This window comes from Onychomys torridus, chromosome 18 (genome assembly GCF_903995425.1).
Source record: "Onychomys torridus chromosome 18, mOncTor1.1, whole genome shotgun sequence".
Lineage (NCBI taxonomy): Eukaryota > Metazoa > Chordata > Mammalia > Rodentia > Cricetidae > Onychomys > Onychomys torridus.
In genome coordinates, this window is record NC_050460.1 from 13320471 (window position 1) to 13345398 (window position 24928).

The 24928-nt window shown below is 38.1% G+C and overlaps 1 protein-coding gene across 1 annotated transcript; it reads left to right on the plus strand.

Moving 5' to 3' along the window:
• Positions 1-3957: 3957 nt before the first annotated feature.
• Positions 3958-19160, plus strand: LOC118570097 (cysteine-rich secretory protein 2-like). The gene is made up of 7 exons (XM_036168477.1): positions 3958-4026; positions 7678-7794; positions 11898-11985; positions 14351-14493; positions 14975-15072; positions 17008-17096; positions 19033-19160. The coding sequence occupies exons 1-7, from the start codon at positions 3958-3960 to the stop codon at positions 19158-19160; spliced, it is 732 nt and encodes a 243-aa protein (XP_036024370.1).
• The last annotated feature ends 5768 nt before the right edge of the window (positions 19161-24928 follow it).

Genomic DNA, 24928 nt, shown 5'->3' on the forward strand with positions numbered 1-24928 from the left:
AAACACGTGTGAGGCAACTTAATTGATTTGACATGGTTAATCTCTTCCTTTAAGTAATGAGCTAACTGTCCCTTTTTTAAATCCACTAGGCATGTATCATTTATAGTCCTGTTGTGAAGACCACACATTGTCTACTAATGAAAAAAAGCTAGCTGCTCAACCTGAATGTAGCAACCTTTGGTCAGAAATCTCAGGTATTCAAAAGTTGATCCAGTTATCTTGAATTTTCTGACTACAAAACTTCGGCCAAACACAGATAAAGATCAGGGAGAATTTGTAAACAAAAACGCAGAATGCTAACTTCTTGGAACTGGATGTATTGTTGGCGCCGCACTGCCACGGTTCTGAAATTTTAAGTAAACCTTTCAATAAGACTTCCCCGATCTTAGTTGTCAATTCTGAAGCTCTTCACTCAGGTTGCATCCTGGAAATGAAACGCTCGATTCTCTATCTCCCTGAATGTTCAAAATCCTGATGTATCTCCTTTTTCCTCTTCCTAGAGCCCTGTTGTGTAAAGAAACATTGAATCCCCTCAGCTCCCAACAAATGACAATAACGAAGTAGGACTTCACTTTTCACAGGGGAAAATTACTCAAGAACTTGCCGGCGACCTCCTACAGAGAGATGGTTGAGGGAGGGCTGGATTCTATGAAGAGGAACACTTATTGAGGGCATAAAGCTTCGTGACGTCGCCTCCACGTGGCGGCAGGAGGCAGTTACCATCGCCTAGAGGGGAAGGGCAGCAAGAGCCCTCTCTGGCTCCCTCCGACAGCATGAAGATCTGTGCTGTGAAGTCCTGGTAAATATTAGGGTGGCCAGGGAGAGTGGATGTGACCAAGGTAGGGAAAATGGGTGAATCTAATGTAAATAAAGATGTGTGAGGTGAGGGGCCGTCGGCAGATTCAGGGACAATTATTAGTGTACTTTCTTAGCAAGAATCTGCTAGAGATTTCCCATGACCTTAAAAGAGATATCGTCCTGTCTATAGGATTTCTACAGAGTCAGAGAGGTAGCTTAAAGCCATGTCTAAGTCTGGCTTTTCTGCGGTCAGATTTAAAGTGTCAGTTTTTTAAAAAAATTGTTTGAGTGTGCATTTATATGACGATAGCAATTAGATCTAAGGTTATTCATTCTTCTGAACTTTCTGTTACTGACTTCCAGATGAGAAGATGTGAAGCTATATTGACCAAACACCAATGCATGTAATTAACACTGTTGGAGTTATAGACAGCATCTTTTGAAGAATATGAAGACTGAGCACTAGATCAAAAGGGACACTTTGTACATACTTCAGTATTCTAGGGTGGTAGCCAGCCAATGGGTACTGAGTTTCTTAAGAAGTAGACTTTTGATCTAGTGTGTGAAGGAAATACTAAGCCACAGAAGCACAGTCTGGCTCCCAAAGCATATTATAGTGTTAATAGTGACATCTAATAGTGAAGAATTAAGAGGACATTAGTGAACAGTCAGGTTTTAAGTTTATGACAGAGTGCTGACAATATCTATAAGGATATCTTTATATTGTTGTTTCAAATGTTGTTTTCATCTTCTAGAACAATGAAAGCACACATCATGCCCCTGACATCTTAGAAGAACCATGTCATCCTGATCTTAGAATATTAAAAGAAAGGACAAGGTATTGTTCCATTCACATGTAGGAAGGGTAGAATGATGGTCAAATTTTCACCTAAGTATGAATGTAGGTGTCAAGAACAAAACACAAAGGGAGGGAATGCATAAAATATTTTTTCTTGAACAAATTTTCAGCAATGGTGTCCTTCAGACTTTGTGAAGAAGACTACCATTTGGATTGGTAACAACACGGGAGTGGAATGTGTGGCCTCCTGGTCTACTAGACTTTGCAATTATGGGTCATACAATGCAGACACACTGAGTGACTTAGCTGTATAAAATCTTCAGGCTCATGTATATGCCCCTTTCAATGAGGATACAGTTAGTTCATTTTTCTTATGTTAAGGATGACCAGGTCTCCAGCATTTGAATCTCTTATAGACTATATTGTTTTTTTTCCCTGTGACACCAGGAAGAAAAAAAAGTTTTAAATAATTTTGAAATTAACATTCAGTCAGATCACAAATTTTTATGGAAATATCTGATGGGGTTAAGCCAAATTTTAGACACTGCAAAAGACAATAAAATACTCATGTTATCCATTTATGGCTATACATATTATATGAGGACTGTATTAGTTTTTTTACATAGTTATGTCTTTGGTTTTTTTTTTTTTTAAGTAAGACTGTAGAAATTCACATTTTGTGTAAGAGAAAACTGAAACTCTGGTGGATTTCCCAAGCCTGATGGTTTCCAAAGACTGTATCTTAATGAACATTAAGCTATGGATCAGAAATAAAAGTCTTAGAAAGTTAATGCATGAATGTGTTCAGCTTTAAGATATGCCTTACTTCTCTTGGATGGTCAATATAGAAATACCAGGCTCCAAAGACACTGTCTAGATTGTAATGTGCTTAAGAACTTAACTGTGCTTACTCATGTTAGTAGTTTGGATGGGAACCAAATGAAAGAAAGCTGGAGGTGAAATTTGAGTATGTTGGTGTGAAAAATGCCATTGCAGGGCAATGTTGACTGAAACTGATGTGTAGATGCAGAATGTGTCCAGAGACAGTTGTGATGTGTAATCTATCCTCTCCCACCTTCTGTCTTGACACAGGAAAGGCAGATATTTCAACTGTCCAACCATCAGTAAGTGACCATTCTAATGTGAGCATTTTTTATCATGCCATTAACTCTAATGTTGCCAAGAGTAAAAAGATATACTTAATATATTTACCTGTGGTCTTAAGAGTGATATGAACAAAACTCTTAAGCAATGCCATTATAGAAACAATGGTATCAATTTTATATGTATATATGAACTTTTTGTATGATTACATAAACAGATAGCATAACTAATTCTCATGTTTTTATTTTGTCTTCCACATTAGACCTATGTTTATTGGGAAAGCGAAAAATGTGGTATTTGTGTATATGTTTCATCTCAATATGTGATTATATGATAAGAATTATTAAAATAAGGATAAAGGGGCCCTATGAAGTGGCATTAATGACTTGCTCTTTCCAAAATGAAACTATTTTTTGTTTTTCTATGAACAATGTATTTGAAGTCATGACTGGTGGGTAGTGATTGGAAGGTAAGTTTTTCCCCAACTGAACTGCTTTTAATATTATTCTAAGGACCCAATATGTGTCATCCTATTTAGAAGAAGCAATATGAGGATGAGCAAGGAGGCCTTTTGAAATACAATGATAATATTAAAATCCTTTGTTCCAAATCATGACCAGAACTGAGAAGAGTAGGCTTTTAATTCATTAACTATATATTTGTTTTTCTATAGCAGAACTTTTGACAATAATACAAGCCTGAGGAAAATAAAACACAGTCTCTAATTTCTTTCTCTGAGAAATAACCATGCCTAAGCTGTTTGATCATTTATGTTGGCATAATCCCAGCCCTGAAATCTTGACTGAATTCTAATGTAGAAAGATAAATAGTTCTCTCTTTATTGAGAATAGCAAGTTGAGAGGTGGGACACAGTGGAAAAACTAAACCCTTTCCCCCACAATGAGATGGATGATGAGTGTTAGCAACCTAATTAGCTAGGGAGAAATCTATTTGTTCATTTTCCCTTTTAGATGAAGAAAAGGGAACAGAAATTTGCAGGAAGATGCTAGGAATTCCCAAGTCACTGCACATACAAGTAAAGGACAATCATCAAATTCTTCAGTTCATGTCCCTTTTAGAGACAAGGGTTTCACTGTGATTCTATTTGCATATAGTGACTCTTCAGCTGTTACATTGTTAGTGAACTAGAAGTTACAGGTGCTTGGCATACCTTAAATCACCCAATTTCCTCCATCCCGAGTCCCTATACTACTGACTTCAGTGAAGATGTTTTTTTGTTTTGATAGCTTCCAACCATGGCTTCCTTCCAGGTGATGCTGGTTCTCTTTGCTTTGCTACAGCAATCATTGCCCACTAAAGGAAAGGTAAGTTTAAAGTGGAAACATCCTCTCAGAACACTCTGACAAACTTTGGAAAAGGGCAGGCTACTTTGAGACCCCAGGAATCTAGAATATCTGACAGGTGACAAAGTTCACATAGCACTTCATATAGAAAAGGAGATGGGGACTAAGCTTATTTGCTCCATCATTCATGGCTGTGGTGGCTGCCTGTCCCATGTGCCTATTGGATACTTGAAAAGACAAACTATATTCCAAGAAGAAGGTTTACAGGCATCAGCAACATAATACAAGTTAAGCAACAAACCTTATTAGTGTTCTTTGTTAAATTAATAGGTAACAGTATTTTCTATAACTGGTTAAGTAATATATTAAGTTCAGAGCACTGTTGTTAAGAATAACCAAACACTTGCTGGCTGAACACAGTAGAAATGTATTTTCTATAGCTGTTGGGGCTAGAAGTCTGAAATTGAGGTCTCTCTGGCAGACTTAGGAAGGGACCCTTCCTTTCTATCTTATAGTGACTTCTGCCAATTGTTGTCCTTCAACAGATGACTGTGTCTTTCCAACCTCCTCCTTCATCTTAACATAATCTCATCTATGTTTCTCATGAAATTGCTTGGCCCCAAATTCAGGTTCCACTTGGGTACTTTAGGTGTCAAGATTCTCAACTTGATTAATTCTGTAAAGACATTTTCTTTTCAAGTAAGACTATATTTATAGATCATTTGAATTAGGATATGGAAATATCTTTAGGGGGCAATTACTCAACTTATCACAAATAAATATATTGCTGGAATTCACTTCTTTTACATTTTAGTAGGCCATTTCCAGTTTGGATCATATATCACTCCCAAATAATATTTTAAAAAGATAGCATGTTATATGGGTTTAAAGAGCTAATTAATTAAGGATATTCTGCTCAGAGTATTTTCTGCATCTTTATTTTATCCCATTTCCATATGATTGCTCAGAAATGTAAGAATATATAATCTTAAATTTGCCTTTTCTTTGCCTCTATCACTACATTTATCTCTTGTTATTGTTTACAAATACCTGGACTTGTTTCTAAATTGAAAACAAATCTGATTCTAAAGTGTTTATCAATGATCATGGAATTAGCACATAAAACATTGTTACTCTGTGGAATCTTGAATTCAGAACCCCCTATTTCACATATGATTTCAATGCTTTAATGATCCAAGATCAAGGCCAGTCATTCTTGTCAGTAAGTCTCACACATGGAGTTCACCTCCTGGCCTGGACACCTGTGAGTAAGAAGTACTATTGTCACTGTTGTATGTTCTTATACTCTGCTTTGATTTTTAAATCTCAATGCTAGCTAGAAATGAAGAGTTTGATATTTCTTCAGGTCTTATTAGGCATTTATTACTGTAACCAATCTGTTATAATAGTCAAATTCTTAGACCAGAGAGAATTTACTTTTTACTCCCCAGGGCTTTATTATTACAGTTTTCCATCTTTACTCACTTGAATGATTTGTCCTGGACCTTCATAATTCTCCTTATACTTCCTGGTCCAACTCTTGGCCTTCATTCACAAAAGTCATTACAAAGTGAGATGTTGTTGGGTTTTAGGCACCACTAAATGCTCACTGATTACCCCTTTCAGCATGACTCTCTGTGCTTTTCAGCAGTCCTATGAACACTATAAATCTTTTCAAATCCCAACACAGAATCATCTTTTGTGAACTCTTAGTTATCCTCAATAAATTGATCTCTCCTCATATAGACTCCACCTATCAGGTTTGAGGAAGCCATATGTTTTTCTTTAAAATGCATTATGAACTCTGTAAGGATAGATTTTTTTTTGTTAACTTTAGACTTTATATGTAATCTTACTTCCTGGCCTCACAATAAAAGCTCTATTGATACTCATCTAAAAATAATATGAAAAATTACAATAAAAGCTCTATTGATACTCATCTAAAAATAATATGAAAAATTAATTATATCTATACATAGAATTTTCACATACAAAACATAATGGTATAAGAATCCAGAAAATAATTTTTATATCCTAAGAAACAAACACTTTTGTATTTAGAAGTTACTTTAAGTGACATTTTGAGGATAATAGAAACATGGGAATGTCTGATAATTCAGGGATTGGTCATTGCTGATGCTTGCCTTGTGCATCCACTGTATTGTAGGAATCTGCAACTGTGCTATATCTATTGATTCAGGGCATTATATAATCGTCTCTGTTCTTAGGAATATAAAGCAGAAGACAGACATGGAAAGAAAGTAGAAAATGGCCAATGCTGTGTGATCAGAACTATGAAGGGAGAAAGTTGAGAGTCTTGAGGAAACTCAGTATGGTGGGGAATAGTTGAGTAACTTATCCCAAAGTATCAGGAAGCCTGCTATGAGCAATATGTCTATTAGAAATACTTCAGAATCTTGCTCACACCCATGGGATATTGCATTCTTGTATACATTTAAGCTTAGAACCTGTCCAACAACCCAAAGCCACATTCTGCTCTTAGAATTAGCTGACATATGTATATAATCATCAAGATAAGCTGAAAATATGAACTCTGTACCAAGTACATTTTACTACTAAACTGAGGAAAGTGGGGAATATTCCATTCAGTAGATGAATGTATTGCCCTTGAATTGTGTAGAAAACATTTAAAAATATTTAAAAAGTATGTATTGAGCAACCTTAGAAAATATGCTGCCTCATGGCTTTGCTCAGGCAAAAATCCACTGGGATTTTTGTTTGGTGAACCTCTGCAGGTCTTTTGTGTATTGCCACAGTCTCTGTGAGTTCATATGTGCATTAGTCTTATGCCTGGAAGACAGTGTTTCCTTGGAGTCACCCATCACTCTGGACCTTAGCATCATTGTGTTCCCTCTTTGGCATAGACCCTTGAACCTTGAGGGTGAGGTGGAGCTTTGATGAAGACATCTCCTTTAGGTTATCTCACTTAGGACTCAGTGCTCCAAAGTCTGTCACTCCCTGCATGTTGTCCAGTTGTGGGTCTCTGGGTTAGTTCCCATCTATTGAAAGAAGAAGCTTCTCTGATGAGGCCTGAATGACGCACTGATCTATAGCTGTAGCAATATGTCATCCAGAGTCATGTTATTGTTATGTTCCTTTAGCAGAAGAATAGTAGGTTTTCCCCTAGATCACATGTCCTATATAGCCAATTTAGCATTGTCAGGTATGGGTTCCAGTTCAAGAGTAAGCCCTAATACCAACCAAAAAGTGGCTTGTTATCTTCATAATATTAATGCCTTATTGCACCAGTATAACATGCAGGCAGATCACTGTTTTAAGTCTCATGGTTTGTGCTGGGCTGATATTGATTACCTTTCTTCTTTGGTTACATGCAGATTCGCTCCCAGAATCACCTCTCATAAGACTACATTAAAAAAAAAAACATAATGAAAGCTGAATTAAACTCAGAACCTAGCATTTGTGGCCTCAGAGGGATTTTTATCTTGCAGTGAATTACTACTCATCATTTCCAAGTCTCCCGTCTACTTATTCCTATTAAAATTAAGTGTTGACTCAGATTTATTGGCATTGCCAAGCAGCTAACATTTTCCTTTTCTATTTGTGTGATATTATGTGATAATAGTTTTAAAACTGAAGTTATTTCTTCGATGTCTGTGATCTACAAAATTGTTAAAAGTTATTTTCCTTCAGGATCCAGCTTTCACTGCATTGTTAACCAACCAACCGCAAATTCAAAGAGAGATTGTAAATAAACACAATGAACTGAGGAGATCAGTTAACCCCACTGCCAGCAACATGCTAAAAATGGTAAGAGACTGTGTTGGAAATGATGTGAACCAGCTGTGGAGGGAGAATCCAGTTGTAGGAGGGTGGGGAGGATCCAGCTGTGAGGGGGCAGCTGTGGGGGGAGGATCCATCTGTGTGAGGAGCAGGTGTCCTAGGGGGGAGATGGATGTGGAGAGAGGGGAAGCTGGTGATGGCTTAACATTATGGTTTAAAATATTCCCTGCTGCTGTAAGGACCAGGCTTCAGCGGCTCAGCAATTGAGGGGGAGCCATAGAGTCAGTGAACTAATCACTCAATTTTACTTTTCTATTGGAGGGGGTAAAACTTAATTTCTGGGGCCATCCAGTGTGACAAAACTTAACTCTCTGTGGCCAGCAAAAATGGGAAACACACACATACACACACACACACACACACACACACACACACACACACACAGACACACACAGACACACACAGACATCCCCCCCCCCACACACTTACACACCACACACACACACACACACACACCCACACACACAGACACCCCCCCACACACACACTTACACACCACACACACACACACACACACACACACACACACACACACACACCATTAGGAACTCTCTGTTATTTCTGTCTCACCTTTTTATTTTCTTACCTCTACCCAGATGCATCCCTTCTGTGTATTTATTTTTTCCCTTACAGTTTATATACCACAGCAGACTACTTCAAGCAATATAAAAATTACACTGTGGCTACATTCTATTTTTTAATTGAATGATTACAATGAATACAAGTAAAAAACAACATGTTTCCCATTACCCGTACATAATTAAACATTTTAAATATTACAGGTAAAAAACAAATTATCCCCAAGAACCTACATACATTCATGTCTAAGTAACCTGTTATAGATTAACAGAGTGTAAGGAAGCAAGTTGTTTTTCCCGGCCAGTTCTTTCACTAGCAGGTTGCATTTTGAGGTTACAAAGAAATGATCAAACATTGTGTTATTTATCTCAAAAGGTAATCTTATAAAAATGTTAAAAGAATAACAAATAAAACTTTTATATATGAAAAGCAATCAGTGAATCTACTTTGAATCCTCAGGGTGCATACCCACTCATCAACAGTTTTTTATATCAGGAAGCTGAGGGCAGAAATGGGTTCAAGGAATTAATCACTACCCTTGATCAGCAACCCATCCTAGCAAGAAAGGCACATCAGCTAATAATAGCAGGGCTCTTATTGTTCTTGTTTCTTGATGTCAGAGTCCCTCACTGAACTATATGCCTTCCTAAACTTCAAATTATTTCCCAAGACTTTCTACCTCAAAGTCATTAACAAAGGCATCTTAATCTTAGTCATTTAAAACTTTGTTTTAGCTCTGACGCACACTAAAACCCATGAACACATCTCCCAATACTAAGATGAAAAGAACTTGAGCTAGCCTAGTTTCTGGGACACAATTGTTTTCCTTAATCTAAGCCACAGTCTGTGTGGCTCTTCAAAAGAAACTCATAAGTCCTAGCTATGTGACACTTCCTTATTCTTATTTACTACCCTCTGAAGCTCCTGCTTTATCAAGGGTGGTAGCAACATCATATCCTGCCTTTACCCACATTAATTTACCCACTAAAATAACCTCTATAATAATCTCTTACTATATTTGTTAAAAACCCTTAGTCATCAAAATTCTATTTAAACTAACACTATTATTGTATAAAATCACTGCTTCAATTAAATAGTGCAGCTTAAGAGGAAATCATCTTCACAATAATCCATAGGTAAAAATATCCAGTAGAATGGGATATTTCCATGAGATAATCACACTACATTAAAAGCAGTGGGGATCCCCTCATACCCATTCATATCATGCCGGATACCAGAGAAAAATGGCAGCAGCAAACATGTAAAGGCACAGCACTAGCAAGAGATGTTCTGGACCCGAAGCCCATGGTGACTTGACTATCTGAGATTCACCCATCACTGTCAACAAATTGTCACAGCCAGGGGACGTGACACTGTACCTTGGCCCACCATGAGCGACATGAACTAGGAAGGTGCTTTTAGCTACATTTATAATCTCAAGCTCTCTCAGCTTTTAGGTGGAAACTCTTGCCACCACATCTGGTCACCATTTGTAGATAAATTGCTAAAGGTCTTATTAAATAAAAAAGATGGAGCCAGATATAGGGGTGAAAACCTGAGAGATCAGGGAAGTAGGAAAAGCCACAAGCTAACCTCACCTCACAGACACCTCAGTCTCAAAGAGACCTACTTCCTGTATACCCACACCCATATTCCTTTCTGTTCTGCTCACTCTTGGCTCTCTCAGCCCAGCTACATCACTTCCTCTTCCTGCCCAGCTCTGTTACTTTCTGTCTGTCTGTATAGACCTCCAGACCTCTATGGTTAGTGCTGGGATTAAAGTCATGTGTCACCACATGTGGCTCTGTTCCCCAGTGTAGCCTTGAACTCACAGAGATCCAGACAGACCCCTGCCTCCCAAGTGATAGGATTAAAGGCGTGTGCTATCATTGTCAAACTTCTATGTTTACTTAGAGTGGCTGGGTTTTTCTTCTGATCCTCAGATAAATTTTATTGGGTGACACAGTATATTGGGGGACACAATATATCACCACACATCAGTTCTTTGCTTCCATTGGTGGTTCTTGTTTTGATTTTGCTATTTTACTAAAATTTTATGCTGGAAAGGCTATATTATTTTCATTTTTAACATGGTTAAGTGACTTATCAAGTTTTGGGTCTAATAAGTTAGAAGCAGAAACCAAATCTTGGAGCATCCTGTATGAAGCATTTTGTTCACTTTCTTAGTCATGTACCAAGGCATTTTCTGTCTTTCAGGGTTTTACTTCTTGAAGAGAATTTTTTTCTATGTTTCTGTGTATGAGTGTGGACATGTACACACGTGTGTGGGCACCTGTGGAGACCAGAGGCATTAGATCTCCCATAGAACGTGGTTTATGGACAGCTATGAGTCAATTGGCAGGAGTGTTGGGAATCAAACATGGGACCTCTGCAAAAGAGCAGTAGGTTCTCTCAACCACTGAAACGTATCTCCATTCTTAATACTATACCCTTATTTTTAATTTTTTTATTAAGAAACTTTTATTCATTCTATATACCTTCCACAGATTTGCCCTAATGCCTCCTCCTGCTCCCTTCCCTGCAGCCTTCCCCCCAAGCCTAGCCCCCATTGCCTCTTCAGAAATGCTATGGCCTCCTATGAGGAGCTAGCAAAGCCTGGCACATTCAGCTGAGGCAGGTCCAAGCCCCTCCCCCTGCATCAAGGCTGTGCAAGGTGTCTCGCCATAGGCAATGAATGGGCTCCAAAAAGCCTGTTCATGCACCAGGTATAGATCCTATTCCCACTATCAGGGGGCCTTCAAACAGACCAAGCTACACAACTCTCTTGCCCGTGCAGAGGGCCTAGTCTAGTCCCATGCAGGCTCCACAGCTGTCGGTCCAAAGTCCATGAGTTCCCACTAGCTTGATTCCATTGTATCTGCAAGTTTTCCCATCATGGTTTAGATTACTAGCAGTGGTGGAGGGGGTGCCTAGCTGTCATCATAGAGCCTTCATCCAGTAACTGATGGAAACAGATGCAGAGAGCCATGGCCAACCACCAGGCCAAGCTCCAGAAGTCCAATTGGAGAGGAAAGCAAGGGGCATCAAGACCATGATGGGAAAACTTACTATACCCTTCTTAATGTAAAGTATTTCCCAGGATACAGGGCTAACATTCCTTTATCTTATTCAAGCCTATATTTTCCACATGAAAGCAATAGGCATCAAAGGACTTTGGAACAACTCAGAGCAGCCTATAATATTAATATTATTAGAATGTCTCACATGTATTTATATTTAGCATCATTCACAAACATTGTAAATGTGGCTTTATTGTTAGATATTTTGCCCTTATACACATCTCTGATGGACTTCTCTTCATGTGGAAACTAGCACACAAAAATTAAAACAAGCAAAAGAGGTATTTTAATATCAGTGATAATTAGAAAATATCTCCATGGGAGTTTTATAGTTTTGCTTGCCAATTGAATTATATGCTTTCATTATGGTTGGATCATTAAATTTAGTTTTCTTTTTCTCTTGACATTTAGGAGTGGAACATAGCAGCATCAGGAAATTCTCAAAAATGGGCTAACAAGTGTATTTTAGAGCACAGTAATTCCCAAGACCGAAAACTCAGTACGTACATTATATATGGCTATGTAACAAGTGAATAACTTCAATACTAACAGGCTTTTGTAGGATATAACATTAAAATTTGCACATAAATGCTATTCATGCTATCTTTCAAAGTCATTTATTTATGATTTAGATATAATTATAATAACAATGTGGTTCATGTTTGTTTATATTATTCAAATGTTTCATGCAATGTATCATTTGTTCTCTCCAAACTCATAAGCAAAGTAGATCATGTGTCATCCTTTTTTAACAAAAATTCTCAAATTAGAATCACAACATTAGGAAGAAAATGGCAGGCCAGAGAACACATCAAGGTCATGTCATACTAGATGTTTCTTTTTCATGATTTTTCAAATCTAATTACCTGCCCCCTCATTTTGATAATAAACTGTCCAGGGTTTTGATATCTATTTTTAGGATATATGTAACTGTGGTCAGTTATTGCTTGTTTTTGCCACAAAATACTTAATATTCAAAATCCATGTAGGCTGAATATTTTGAGAACGATTTTAAATTATGTAAAGCAATGAAGTTTTTCTTTTCTTTCTTTTTTTTCTTCCCCTTCTCTTTTGGTTAGGTGGGACCTCACTATGCAACTGTTGTTTAGTTTTTACTCTTTTGGGGGGCCCACCATCCAGTTCCCAATTAAAACACATGGAGGCTTATTCCTAATTACAAATGCCCACCTTAGCTTGGCTTTTTTTTTTTTTTTTTGCCAGCTTTTCTTAACCTAAATTACCCTGCTTACCTTGTGCCCCTGGGCTTTTCCTGTTCTCTTACTTCTGTAAATCTTACTCTTACTATGTGGCTTGCTGTGTAGATGGGTGGCTGGGCCCTGGAGTCCTCCTCCTCTGGCTTTTATCTCCTCCCAGATTTCTCCTTCTATATAGTCTCTCTGCCTTCCAGCCCCACCTATCCTTTCTCCTGCCTCACCATTGGCTGTTCAGTTCTTTATTAGACTGTCAGGTGTTTTATACAAGCAAAGAATCACAGCTTCATAGAGTTAAACAAATGCAACATAAAACAAAAGCAACACACCTTAAAATAATATTCTACAACATGTGACCCTGGCTGCACTAGAACTGGCTATGTAGAACAAGTTGTCCATAAACTTTCTATGATCCTCCTGTCTCTAACTCCCAGTTCTGGGACTAAAGGTGTGCAATGCCAAGCCCAGCATGTGTGTTGTTTTCTTTTTTGTTTGTTTGTTTTTTGTTTTTTCCAGACAGGGTTTCTCTGTGTAGCTTTGTGCCTTTCCTGGAACTCACTCTGTAGCCCAGGCTGGCCTTGAACTCACAGAGATCCACCTACCTCTGCCTTTCGAGTGCTGGCATTAAAGGTGTGTGCCACCACTGCCCGGTGTGTATTGTTTTCTATGTTCTGAATTTGACTGATATGTAGATTGCTGTGGTAGACTCTAAGGAACAACAGGACCCATTTTATTGTGGAGCACAGATCCATGAGAGAGGAAATTTGATACACAGACCTCACACAGGATGTTTACTAATACATTGAGGCACGTGGAGAAACCCGCTGTGAAAGTGGTTAGTCATCCTTGCATGGTTTCAGTTGATCTATTGTTATTGTATCATTGCTGCTATAACAATAAAATAACTGTGAAGAGATGATCAGAGTCAGTAGAAGACTGAAGCAGTCTTGGAGATCAAGTGGACTTATTAGATTGTTACTTTTACCTTCACTATTAATGGGGGTATCTTGGCATGTTTGATATTCATCGCATGTAGTATAGACATGGCATTTCAAGCTCATACAGATTAAATGACTTGGCTGTTGTAACATTTGTCCTGGTTGTGTCTGGCTCTCCAAGAAAGAGGATTAAGTCTGTGAAATCATCTTTCCTGCTGACAGTTGTCTTAAAAAAAAAAATCTGTCAAAAATGCCTTCATCCTCCTTCACAAAAAAATTCATGGACTTTTCTTTAGGGTCTTTTTTGTGTGTGACAGAGGAAAAGACATGCAAGTGCTGGTTACTTGTCTTTACTAAGCCTGCATCACAAAGTACATGAGACATATACACATGATGATGATATACCTAGATGAGTGCAGTTTTGAAAGTGCAAATGGAGAAGGCCTTTAAAAGAATGGATTATTCACAGTCTGTTCAAGTGTTTGCATGCTTAGGCCAGTTTGGTGTGTCAGATGGCTGTCTTCTCATCTGATTAATCAATCCATTAATTAATTAATTAATCTGAGAAGCAGGCACCCTGCTCCTGCCTCAACCAACAGTTACCCACCATAGGCCGGCCGTATGGCTGAAGTACAGCATTTTGCATTCATGTAGTCAATTTATTTTGTGATTGAAAGTTTCATTGCTTTCCTCATAAAAAAATGTTCCTTTCCAGATACAAAATGTGGTGAGAATCTCTATATGTCAAGTGACCCTACTTCTTGGTCAGCTGTAATTCAAAACTGGTATGATGAAAGTGAGTTTTTTACTTATGGTGTAGGAGCAAAACCCAATGCAGCTGTCGGTCATTATACTCAGGTGAGCAGGTGGATGAAGATACTGGAGTAATAAACACTGTAATTCAATTACCAAAGCTTTGCCAACCACTGACCCATTCCTATGTTCGGTTTGAGACAGACTGAGTAGGTATTATATAATTCTGTCATTTGAGTGATACCTTAAGATATATTATATATCTTATTATATATATATATATATATTATTCCCAGGATCTGAAGAATTTCATTGTATATGGGCAAAATAGTGATCCCACATGACATATTTAGTTTTAAAAGGTATTAGGAATAAATTTTTTTTTACTGTGATTCCCAAAGTAGAAATTTTATAAGGTAAATGTTATAGACTGTAGTAGCCACATGTTTATGTTATATATATATATATATATATATATATATATATATATATATATATATATATTTATTTTTGAGTGTTTTACCAGTTTGTTTTTTTTTTTTTTTTTAGTAAACAGCCATTCTTTTTATCTCCCATGGACTTATAGGTTGTTTGGTATTCATCTTACAAAGTTGGATGTGGAATTGCTTACTGTCCCAACCAAGACATCCTAAAATACTTCTATGTTTGCCAATACTGTCCTGCGTAAGTATGCACTTCAGAATTAAATGTGTCATTTTACCTGCAAAATAACCTGTGAAAGCTCTTATATAAAGCAAACCAGAATCACAAGGGTAGCTCCATCCAGGGAAGGGCGAATGTCAGGGTTTTTCTTTGAAGATCTAGCCAATGTTAATTTATCAGAGAAGAGTCAGTTCCCCAGTTCTGAATGTGAAGAGCTAAGATCTCCATCTTCACTTAGGAAATGATACTGTTTCATTCAATTAGCCCTCCCTAGGTCCCTCATTCAAGAACCATTCACGCTGTGGATTTTTCTGAGACTTCATGTTATCTATTTTGATAATTTTGCACTTCAGGAATGTATAAGTTTAATGCTAGGACAAATGATTTAAGCTGTTAGCTTGAAAATGGGATGATATACCTTGATTGAAGCTTCTTTTCTGTTCAAATATTTCCGTTGCTCGTTACCTACAAAAGAGAAAAATCTTACATTGTTCCCACAAACTTTGCTATTTGACGTGTGTAACTACAACATAATTTTTAGTCTTAATTATATTTACTTTTTGAAAGGGGTGGGGACCACACTTCCTGTCAGTCTTGCTGAGAGATGGTTACTCAGTTGACAGAAGACTCCAGTAGGAGAGATGTGAACTCAGAATTTGTTTTTCTGCAAGTACACCTTCAAGCATTTACTAGAGAGAATTCATAGACAAGGGAAATATATATATCTAAATCTGTTGTTTGATCATAAAAGTATCCCATGGGCAGGCACAAGAAACAATATATGGAATAGATAATGAGAGGAAGCTGAGGAATGAAGCTACAGAGCATTTCTAGAACCCTCATGGTTTGTTTCTCTAAATACTCACTCAATACACCGAGACTCAGCTGTGTTGCCTTGGGCTCTTTTCCCACTTGCACAATTAACATTTAGATTCCTTCATATTTTCAAGTTCATAACTGGCCCATGTGGTAATGATCATTATGAGTCATGTTAATTCCTGTAGGATAGTATACCCTGGATGTTGACACACTGGCATTCTTTTCTTAGTAACCATAACACTCTCACACATTCTTTAAATACTAGCTAGATTTGCTTAAGTATATGCTACTAACCACAATATAATATAATGCACAAACAATATAGATTCACTCTCAGCAACCAGAAACAAAGGCAGGAACTTTGCTTTCCATTTTAGAGGAACCGTGGGATCGCTCAGCTTTCAGATAGAATATATTTAGTAATGAACAGTTTTCCATTACCACTACTATTTATGAGATATTCTTTTCTTGGAGTGATGTGCTTCTGTAACTCACACCTTGCAGGGTCTTGCCTTGGTAACTATTTCATCTATCTGGCAATAAAGGGGAAAATTCTAGATGCCAGTTGCCTCAGTTTCCTTACTTAATTTGGTGAATTGTGGTCAGAGAGATGGCATGCTATTGCTAACCTTGGTTGTTGCCTTGACACAGCGGGAAGGAACCTCAAATTAAGGACTTCCTATATCAAATTGGCCTGTGTCTGTGAGGCATTTTCTTGACAGCTAGTCAATGGATGAGGGCCTCTTGCTGGCCATGTCATCTTTAGGTGGTTAGACCTGGACCATGAAGGAAAAGCAGCTGAACTTGAACCTGGGTGCAACTCATAAGCAGCATTTAAATCTTCACTGTATCTGCTTCAGTTCCTGCTTCCAGGTTCCTGCCTTGGCTTCCCTCAATGATGGATTATAACTGGTGACCTAACCCCCTCCACACACACCCAAAGTCACTTTTAGTCCATGTTTTATCTCAGTCAAACTAGGACAAATGCATTCATGCTTGATGTGCTGCTTGCTTAATTGTTATTGTTGTCAGTAACAAAATTGAAAACCATGTACAACCGTGTATGTATGTTCACTGATGCTTAGGTGCCTAAAACAAGAAGCTAAGGAAGAAATAATGAAATGTTTCAAATTGCAGGGGTAACAATGCGTTGAAAAAGGGCACTCCTTACCATCAAGGGGAAGCTTGTGCTAGCTGTCCCAATAACTGTGACAATGGACTATGCAGTAAGTGTGAAGGGGACCACTGATTGTTCCTTATATAGACAGTGTTTTATTTTATTCAGTGACCTGTAAAATCAACTAAATGATATAATCTTAGAAGAAGAAAAAAATCTACTCAAGAAAAGCATTAAAATAAGTATTTTATACACACTATTAACTTTCATTTTATTTATAATGAAAAGAATTTTACCTGTGTTCCCTAACAGAACATTTATCCTCAGTGACTGTGATGTGCAGAGACTATTCACTGTGTGCTTCATTCATAAGTTGTTCCTTAAACTTAATATCAATAGGCCCAAAGTAGCATTAAAAAAATCAAAACATGGTCCTGGAGAGATAGCTCAGTGATTAAGAGTATTTGCTGCTCTTGTAGATGACCTGGGTTCCATCCCCAGAACTGACCTTGAATTCACAATTGTCTGTGACTCCAGTTTCAGGATATCTGATGTCCTCTTCTGCCCTCTACAGGCACCTGAAAACAGGTGCTGGACATATAGACATGCAGGCACACATATACTCATAACTTAAAAAAATCAAATTGCATATACCTACATGAACTGAAACCATATTTTGCCTGTCTTACGTCCCATAATGCTAGTCTTTGAGTTCTCTATGTTGATTTTCTCACTTCTATAGTATACTGAGAAATGTATTGTTTACATTTAAAATTATCACTTTTCCTATGCTTAGGTGATAGTTTTTGTACAAATGTTTAATCACAATATCTAATCTGCATAGAGTATTGGCTTATAGAGAAAATATAGCTGCAAATGAAATAATAAAATAAATGTCATGTATCTTATTTTTTCATTAGTAGAAACAGGCATAACTATTGGGTCTTAGTATTTAAGATTGTTTTTTGTTTGTTTGTTTGTTTAAATTACTATGAACAATAGAATTGAATCACTCAATGAGATTTTTACCTTTCAAGTGTGTTCACTTTTATTTAGCATCTTTCCTGAGTCAGTTGTGTACCTATAATTTAAAAATGTTAGTACCAAAGCTACAAACTAATAAGAAAATGTGCTGAATACCTCTGCAGAATTCTACTTGCTAAACAATTTGGAGTATGTCCTATTTTCTTATTTGGAATATATGAGTATTCAATAGGAAATTTTAAACAAGAGGGAATGCCAGTCATGTTTCATGGCACCAGGATACAGAAATCATAAATGGCAGCGAGTTCAGAAGCAGTGTGGAAATAGTTCAAATACCATGGGTCTTATTGTACTATGAAGCAAATGGGCAGTGTTTGAGTGCTGTTTGCATGCTTCTCACAAGAGAAGGGACTCCGCCAGCTTGCTTCTTGCTCCAGACTCAAATACAGAGTTGTTGGGAGTCTGTGTCTTTGAAATTGTAGGAGGGCTGTAAAGAGACCACACCCATGAACAGTCAACTTTGAGGGTCTGAGGAGTTCAAAGAAAAACATGGCACACTGCTCTTGTTTCAGTCCACCCAAAGGGCATTTACTCCTGAAAGGGTAAAGTTGGGTTTCCAACATGAGAGATGAGAGGAGTCTCTATAACGCTTGTCTTAGACATTAGCCACGAACGGGGCCTTGGGGACTTGAAATGGGCTAGTTAGGCTAAGAAGCTAATTTAATTTACCATGCACTAAAATAGCTACATTTGCTAGTGGGTACCACATCAGATTCAGCAGCTAGAGATACGTTATCTTTTGCTTTCTCTTTGACTGCCAGGGGATATAAGTAAGTCAATTCATTTTAGAAATATACCATTGAATTGAAAATAAGAAAAAGTGATGGGTGAACCAGTAGGCTCAGCCAAGTTTCCTACCCAGGTTACTCAAGACCACCACAGTGGCAAGGATGCTAGTGTGTTTCTCCTTCCTACCTCTCTGTGGATGTTTTAATGGGTGGACTTTTCTGCTGCTACTTCAGATAATGGCAATAAGATAACCAAATCTGCTTTCATTGCAGCCAATAGCTGTGAGTATGAAGATTTGCTTAGTAACTGTGAGTCCTTGAAGAGCACAGCAGGCTGTGGACACGAGCTTCTCAAGGAAAAGTGTCAGGCTACTTGCCTGTGTGAAGGCAAAATTCACTAACATGTCCAGTGTGTGGCATCAAGGACTACATGACAAGGGGAAGTGGCTTTTAGCTGAGACATGCCAGGCAAACCTATTGGAGATAAGTGACAAGTCGGATCCCAAATGATAAGGCTTCTTCCCTTCCAGGATTTATACAGAAATCTCTTTTATACAGCCATTAAAAAAAGTGTCATTTAGGATGACAACTTTGGTGCTTTAAACGTAGTGAATTGAATTGGTGGAAAATTTTGAAAGTTGTATGAACACAGGTCATTCATCACTAGAACTTTGAAAAAAAAAAAAGTACTGTATGTGTCCTAAAACAACATGCAATGGAATAATAGGCTGTAGAAATGTCACCGTCAACCTACTGTACAGTGTCTACCAGGATGAAGCTTGACATCTGTATTTGTCTTATGTCCTTTCAATTAAACACAAGTAATCTTTTTCAATAAAGAACTCAAGCAACTACATGATTCAGTTTTCATGTAATATTTATTTAGCATGTCTTTTTAACTGATAATAACTAAGCACAGGCAAATAATTATACAGGAAAAAATCTATTAAATAGATTACTAAAGTTTAAACAGGAAACATAATTACATCTTGATTTTATTTTATGAGTATGTAAGTAATCACTATGTAGAGGATGTGGTTCAACATAATATACAAGCCTAGTCATATGATGAAACAATTAAGATTAGTGTATGTCCTAGAGAAGTTAGCATTCATAATTCTGTACATTTCACTGAAGATTGTTTGACAATGACATGTAAATCAGCTCACTTTTTGTAAGATTAAATGTAAGTACATTAAACATCCCAAACATTAAAAGGTTATCAGAAATAGTAAAAAACTAGGTCTGATTAGATAGATGGTGACATACCATGAACTACCAAAGTCCCCAATATGAAATAGATATCGGAATTTTTCTTCACCATTGAAGAAAATGAACTCACAACTCTAAAACCTCTAAAAGAAAATTTCCAGGCCTATGTGCTTTTATCACAGAATTCTGTCAAAAAAATAGAAAAGTATTTAGAATAGCTGTACACAGTCTGTTCTAGAAACTGATTGATAGAAATATTTATCACTACATTCTTTGTGATTTTATCATCATAATACTAAAACAAATTTAAGGTGGAAAATACAGATATATAACTATCATGTGCATGGAAAATCCTAAAAGAACACTTAGTAAATTGTCCAGTAGGAAAAGTCCAGTGGATATTGAACTAAGACTTGAAACAGGTTTCTAGAATAAATATCTAGAGAATTCATGGACATTGTCGAATACATTCATTCTTGTCTCAGACCCATGAGTGTCTGTGGAAATCCACAGAATCTTTCTTCATTGTAGCTTTGAGAAATCAATTGTCTCATAAGCTGTTTTCTGTCAATTCCCCTTTTCAAATCATTTTATTCAGTGTCATAATCGTACTCACAAAATTAAGTTTTAATTTTACTTTGCCAAAAGTCCTGTATTAGTCAGGGTTCTCTAGAGGAACTGATAGAATGCATCTATATTTATTAAAAGGCAGTTTATTAGATTGGTTTATAGGTTGTTGTCTAGTTAATCCAACAATGGCTGTCTACCAAGAGCCCAAGAATCTCATAGTTGTTCAGTCCACAAAAATGAGTGTCTCAGCTGATCTTTAGTCTACTTTGGAATCTCTAAGAAATAGGTTCTAATATCAGTGAAGGAATGCCTCAGCAGTATTCATAGATGAATTTTCCAGCACAAGAGTGAGGGCAAGCAGGCAAAAAGCAAAACTTCTTTCTTCCATGTCTTTTATGTGGGCTGCTACCAGAAGGTGAGGCCCAAATTTAGGGTGGGTCTTCTGAACTCAAATGACTCAGATGTAGTGTGAGTCTTTTCACCTCAAATGATCAAATCAAGGAAATCCTTTACAGTTTTACCTAGCTGCTTGGGTTTTAGTTGATCCCAGATGTAGTGAAGTTGACAACCAAGCTTAGGCATCACACATCACATTTAGAAATGTCTCCAAGATTCTTCCATGACTCAGTGGGAGTCAGGGAGACAGGATGGCTTGTCCTTTAATTTAGTAAAGACATTCAATGCACTAAACATAGAAAGGCATGTTGCAAGTGTATGTTAGATCCGTGCTAAGCAGGAAACATCACTACCAGTTGTTCTGAAATGCCTTAAAGGCCTCTCACCTCACATATCCTTCTCTCTAATTGCTTGCTAGGGGAACTTTATAGACTGTATTCTTGCATCACTTGTACATACATGTGTACTTCATTCTGAAGGCTACTTGAGACTGAAACACCCTTGTGTTCCTGGATAAGAAATCTGACAAGGTGCTGCCTAGTAATTTCGTTTGGGGGCTTTCTATTTCCCAGTTCTAGCACTTTCAACTTCATAGAACAAATTGAGTTTCTGTGTTCTCTGGTTTCAATCCTGAGCTTAAAAACCTATCTTTCTCTCCCCTGCTCATGGATAGGCAGGATTAACATAGTAAAAATGGCAATCTTACCAAAAGCAATCTACAGATTCAATACAATCCCCATCAAAATACCAACACAATTCTTCAAAGACATGGAAAGAATAATACTCAACTTCATATGGAAAAACAAAAAACCCAGGATAGCCAAAAGAATCCTGTACAATAAAACAACCTCTGGAGGCATCATGATCCCCGACCTCAAGCTCTACTATAGAGCTACAGTAATAAAAATAGCTTGGTACTTGCATAAAAACTGACATGTGAGGGTTGGGGATTTAGCTCAGTGGTAGAGTGCTTGCCTAACAAGCACAAGGCCCTGGGTTTGATCCTCAGCTCAAAACAACAACAACAACAACAACAACAACAACAACAACAACAAACTGACATGTGGACCAATGGAATCGAATTGAAGACCCTGACATTAATCCTCATACTTATGAACATACAATTTTTGACAAAGAAGCCCAAAATGTACAATGGAAAAAAGAAAGCATCTTCAACAAATGGTGCTGGCATAACTGGATGTCAATGTGTAGAAGGCTGCAAATAGATCCATATCTGTCACCATACACAGAACTTAAGTTCAAGTGGATCAAAGATCTCAACATAAATCCAGTTACTCTGAACCTGATAGAAGAGAAAGTAGGAAGTAGTCTCAAACACATTGGCATAGGAGATCACTTCCTAAATATAACACCAGTAGTACAGACACTGAGAGAAACAATCAATCAATGGGACCTGTTGAAAGGGAGAAGCTTTTGTAGAGCAAAGGACACGGTCAACAAGACAAAGTGACAGCCTACATAATGGAAAAAGGACTTCACCAATCCTACATCTGACAGAGGGATGATATCCAGAATATATAAAGAACTCAAGAAATTAAACATCAAAATGCCCAACAGTCCAATTAAGAAATGGGCTATAGAACTTATCAGAGAATTCTCAACAGAGGAAGTTCAAATGGCTGAAAGACATTTAAGGAATTGCTCAACATCCCTAATTATCTGGGAAATGCAGATCATAACGACTCTGAGATACCACCTTACACCTGTCAGAGTGGCTAAGATCAAAAACACAGAAGACAGCTTATGCTGGAGAGGATGTGGAGCAAAGGGAACTCTCCTCCACTGCTGGTGGGAATGCAAGCTTGTACAGCCACTTTGGAAATAATATGGCGCTTCCTTAGAAAATTGGGAATCCATCTCCCCCAAGACCCAGCTGTAGCACTCTTGGGCATATACCCAAGGAATGCTCAATCATACAACAAGGTCATTTGCTCAGCTATGTTCATATCAGCATTGTTTTATAATAGCCAGAACCTGGAAACAACTTAGATGCCCTTCAACTGAAGAATGTATAAAGAAAACGTCGTACATATACACAATGTTTTCTCAGCAGAGAAAAACAATGACATCATGAGGTTTGCAGGCAAATGGATGGATCTAGAAAAAATCATCCTGAGTGATGTAACCCAGACTCAGAAAGACAAACATGGTATGTACTCACTCATAGGAGGATGCTAGATATAAAACAAAGATGACTAGACTGCTACTCACAACTCCAGGGAGGCTACCTAGAAAACAGGACCCTAAGAAAGACACAGAAATTGCTCAATGACAGAGAAATGGATGAGATATACATGAACAACCTGGACAAGAGTGGGGGTAATGAAGGGCAAGGTTTGAGGGAAAGAGAGCTTAGAGGAGCAGGAGATCCCTGATGGATCAAGAACAGAAAGGGAGAACAAGGAATAATATACCATAATAAATGAAGACCACATAAGAACAGGAAGAAGCAAAGTGCTAGAGAGGTCCCTAGAGATCCACAATGATACATCCACTATAGACTACTGGCAATGGTCAAGAGAAAGCCTGATCTGATCTAGTCTGGTGATCAGATGGCCAAACACCCTAACTGTCATGCTAGAACTCTCATCCAATAACTGATGAAAGTGGATGCAGAGATCCTCAGCCAGGCCCCTGGTGGAGCTCCAGGAGTCCAATTGTGGAGAAAGAGGAGGGATTGTAAGAGTGTGAATTGTTGAGACCAATATTGGAAAAGCACAGGGACAAATAGCCAAACTAATGGAAACAGATGTATTATGAACCAAAAGCTGTTGAGCCCCCAACTGGATCAGACCCTCTGGATAAGTGAGATAATTGAATAGCTTGAACTGTTTGGGAGGCACCCAGGCAGTGGGACCCAGACCTGTCCTTAGTGCATGAGCTGGCTGTTTGGAACCCTGCGCTTATGTGGGGACAGTTTGCTCAGCCTGGAAGGAGCGGACTGGACCTGCCTGTACTGAATCTACTAGGTTGAGCTGAATCCCCAGGGGAGTCTTGGCCCTGGAGGAGATGGGAATGGAGGGGAAGGGCTGGAGGGAAGGCAAGGGTGGGTGTGGGAGGGGGGAGGACAGGGGAAACTCATGGCTGATATGTAAAACTAAAACACAAATATAATAAAAAAAAAGAAAAAAAACCAACCTATCTTTCCCACCATTAAAAAACACTTTTCTGTTATCCAGAGGGCCTGCTCCAGCTCGGGCTCCACAACCTTTGGTTCATAATTCATGTGCTTCCATTTGTTTGGCCATTTCTCACTGTGCTTTTCTAATTTTGGTCTCAACAATTCACACTCTTACAGTCCCTCCTCTTTCTCAACAATTGGACCCCTTTAGCTCCACCTGGGGCCAGAATAGCCAAACGAATGGAATCACATGAATTATGAGCCAGGGGCTGTGGAGCCCCCAACTGGATCAGGCCCTCTGGATAAGTGAGAAAATTTAATAGCTTGAAGTGTTTGGGAGGCACCCAGGCAGTGGGACCTGGACCTGTCCTTAGTGCATGAACTGGCTGTTTGGAACCTTGGGCTTATGTGGGGACACTTTGCTCAGCCTGGAAGGAGGGGACTGGACTTGCCTGTACTGAATCTACCAGGCTGAATTGAATCCCCAGTGGAGTCTTGGCCCTGGAGGGGAGGGGCTGTGGGAAAGTTTGGAGTGGGGGTGGGAGAGGGGAGGACAGGAGAACCCATGGCTGATATGTAAAATTAAAACACAAATATAATTAATTAAAAAAGTTGTATCTGATAACTTCATAAGTGGAATAAAAGGACTAAACTGGTATTTGGCACCAATTTAATAAAGAAAAAATTAATAAAGATATGAAATACAAAAAAACTACTCTTCTGTTCTTTATTAAGTAGATGATGGCCCATTCCATTGTCTAGAGTACTGACCTATTCTGATTTGTCTTCCCAGGTGTTGGCCCATGTTGTTTCTAGTCTAATATACTTATCTGTTTTGGCTTGTTCATT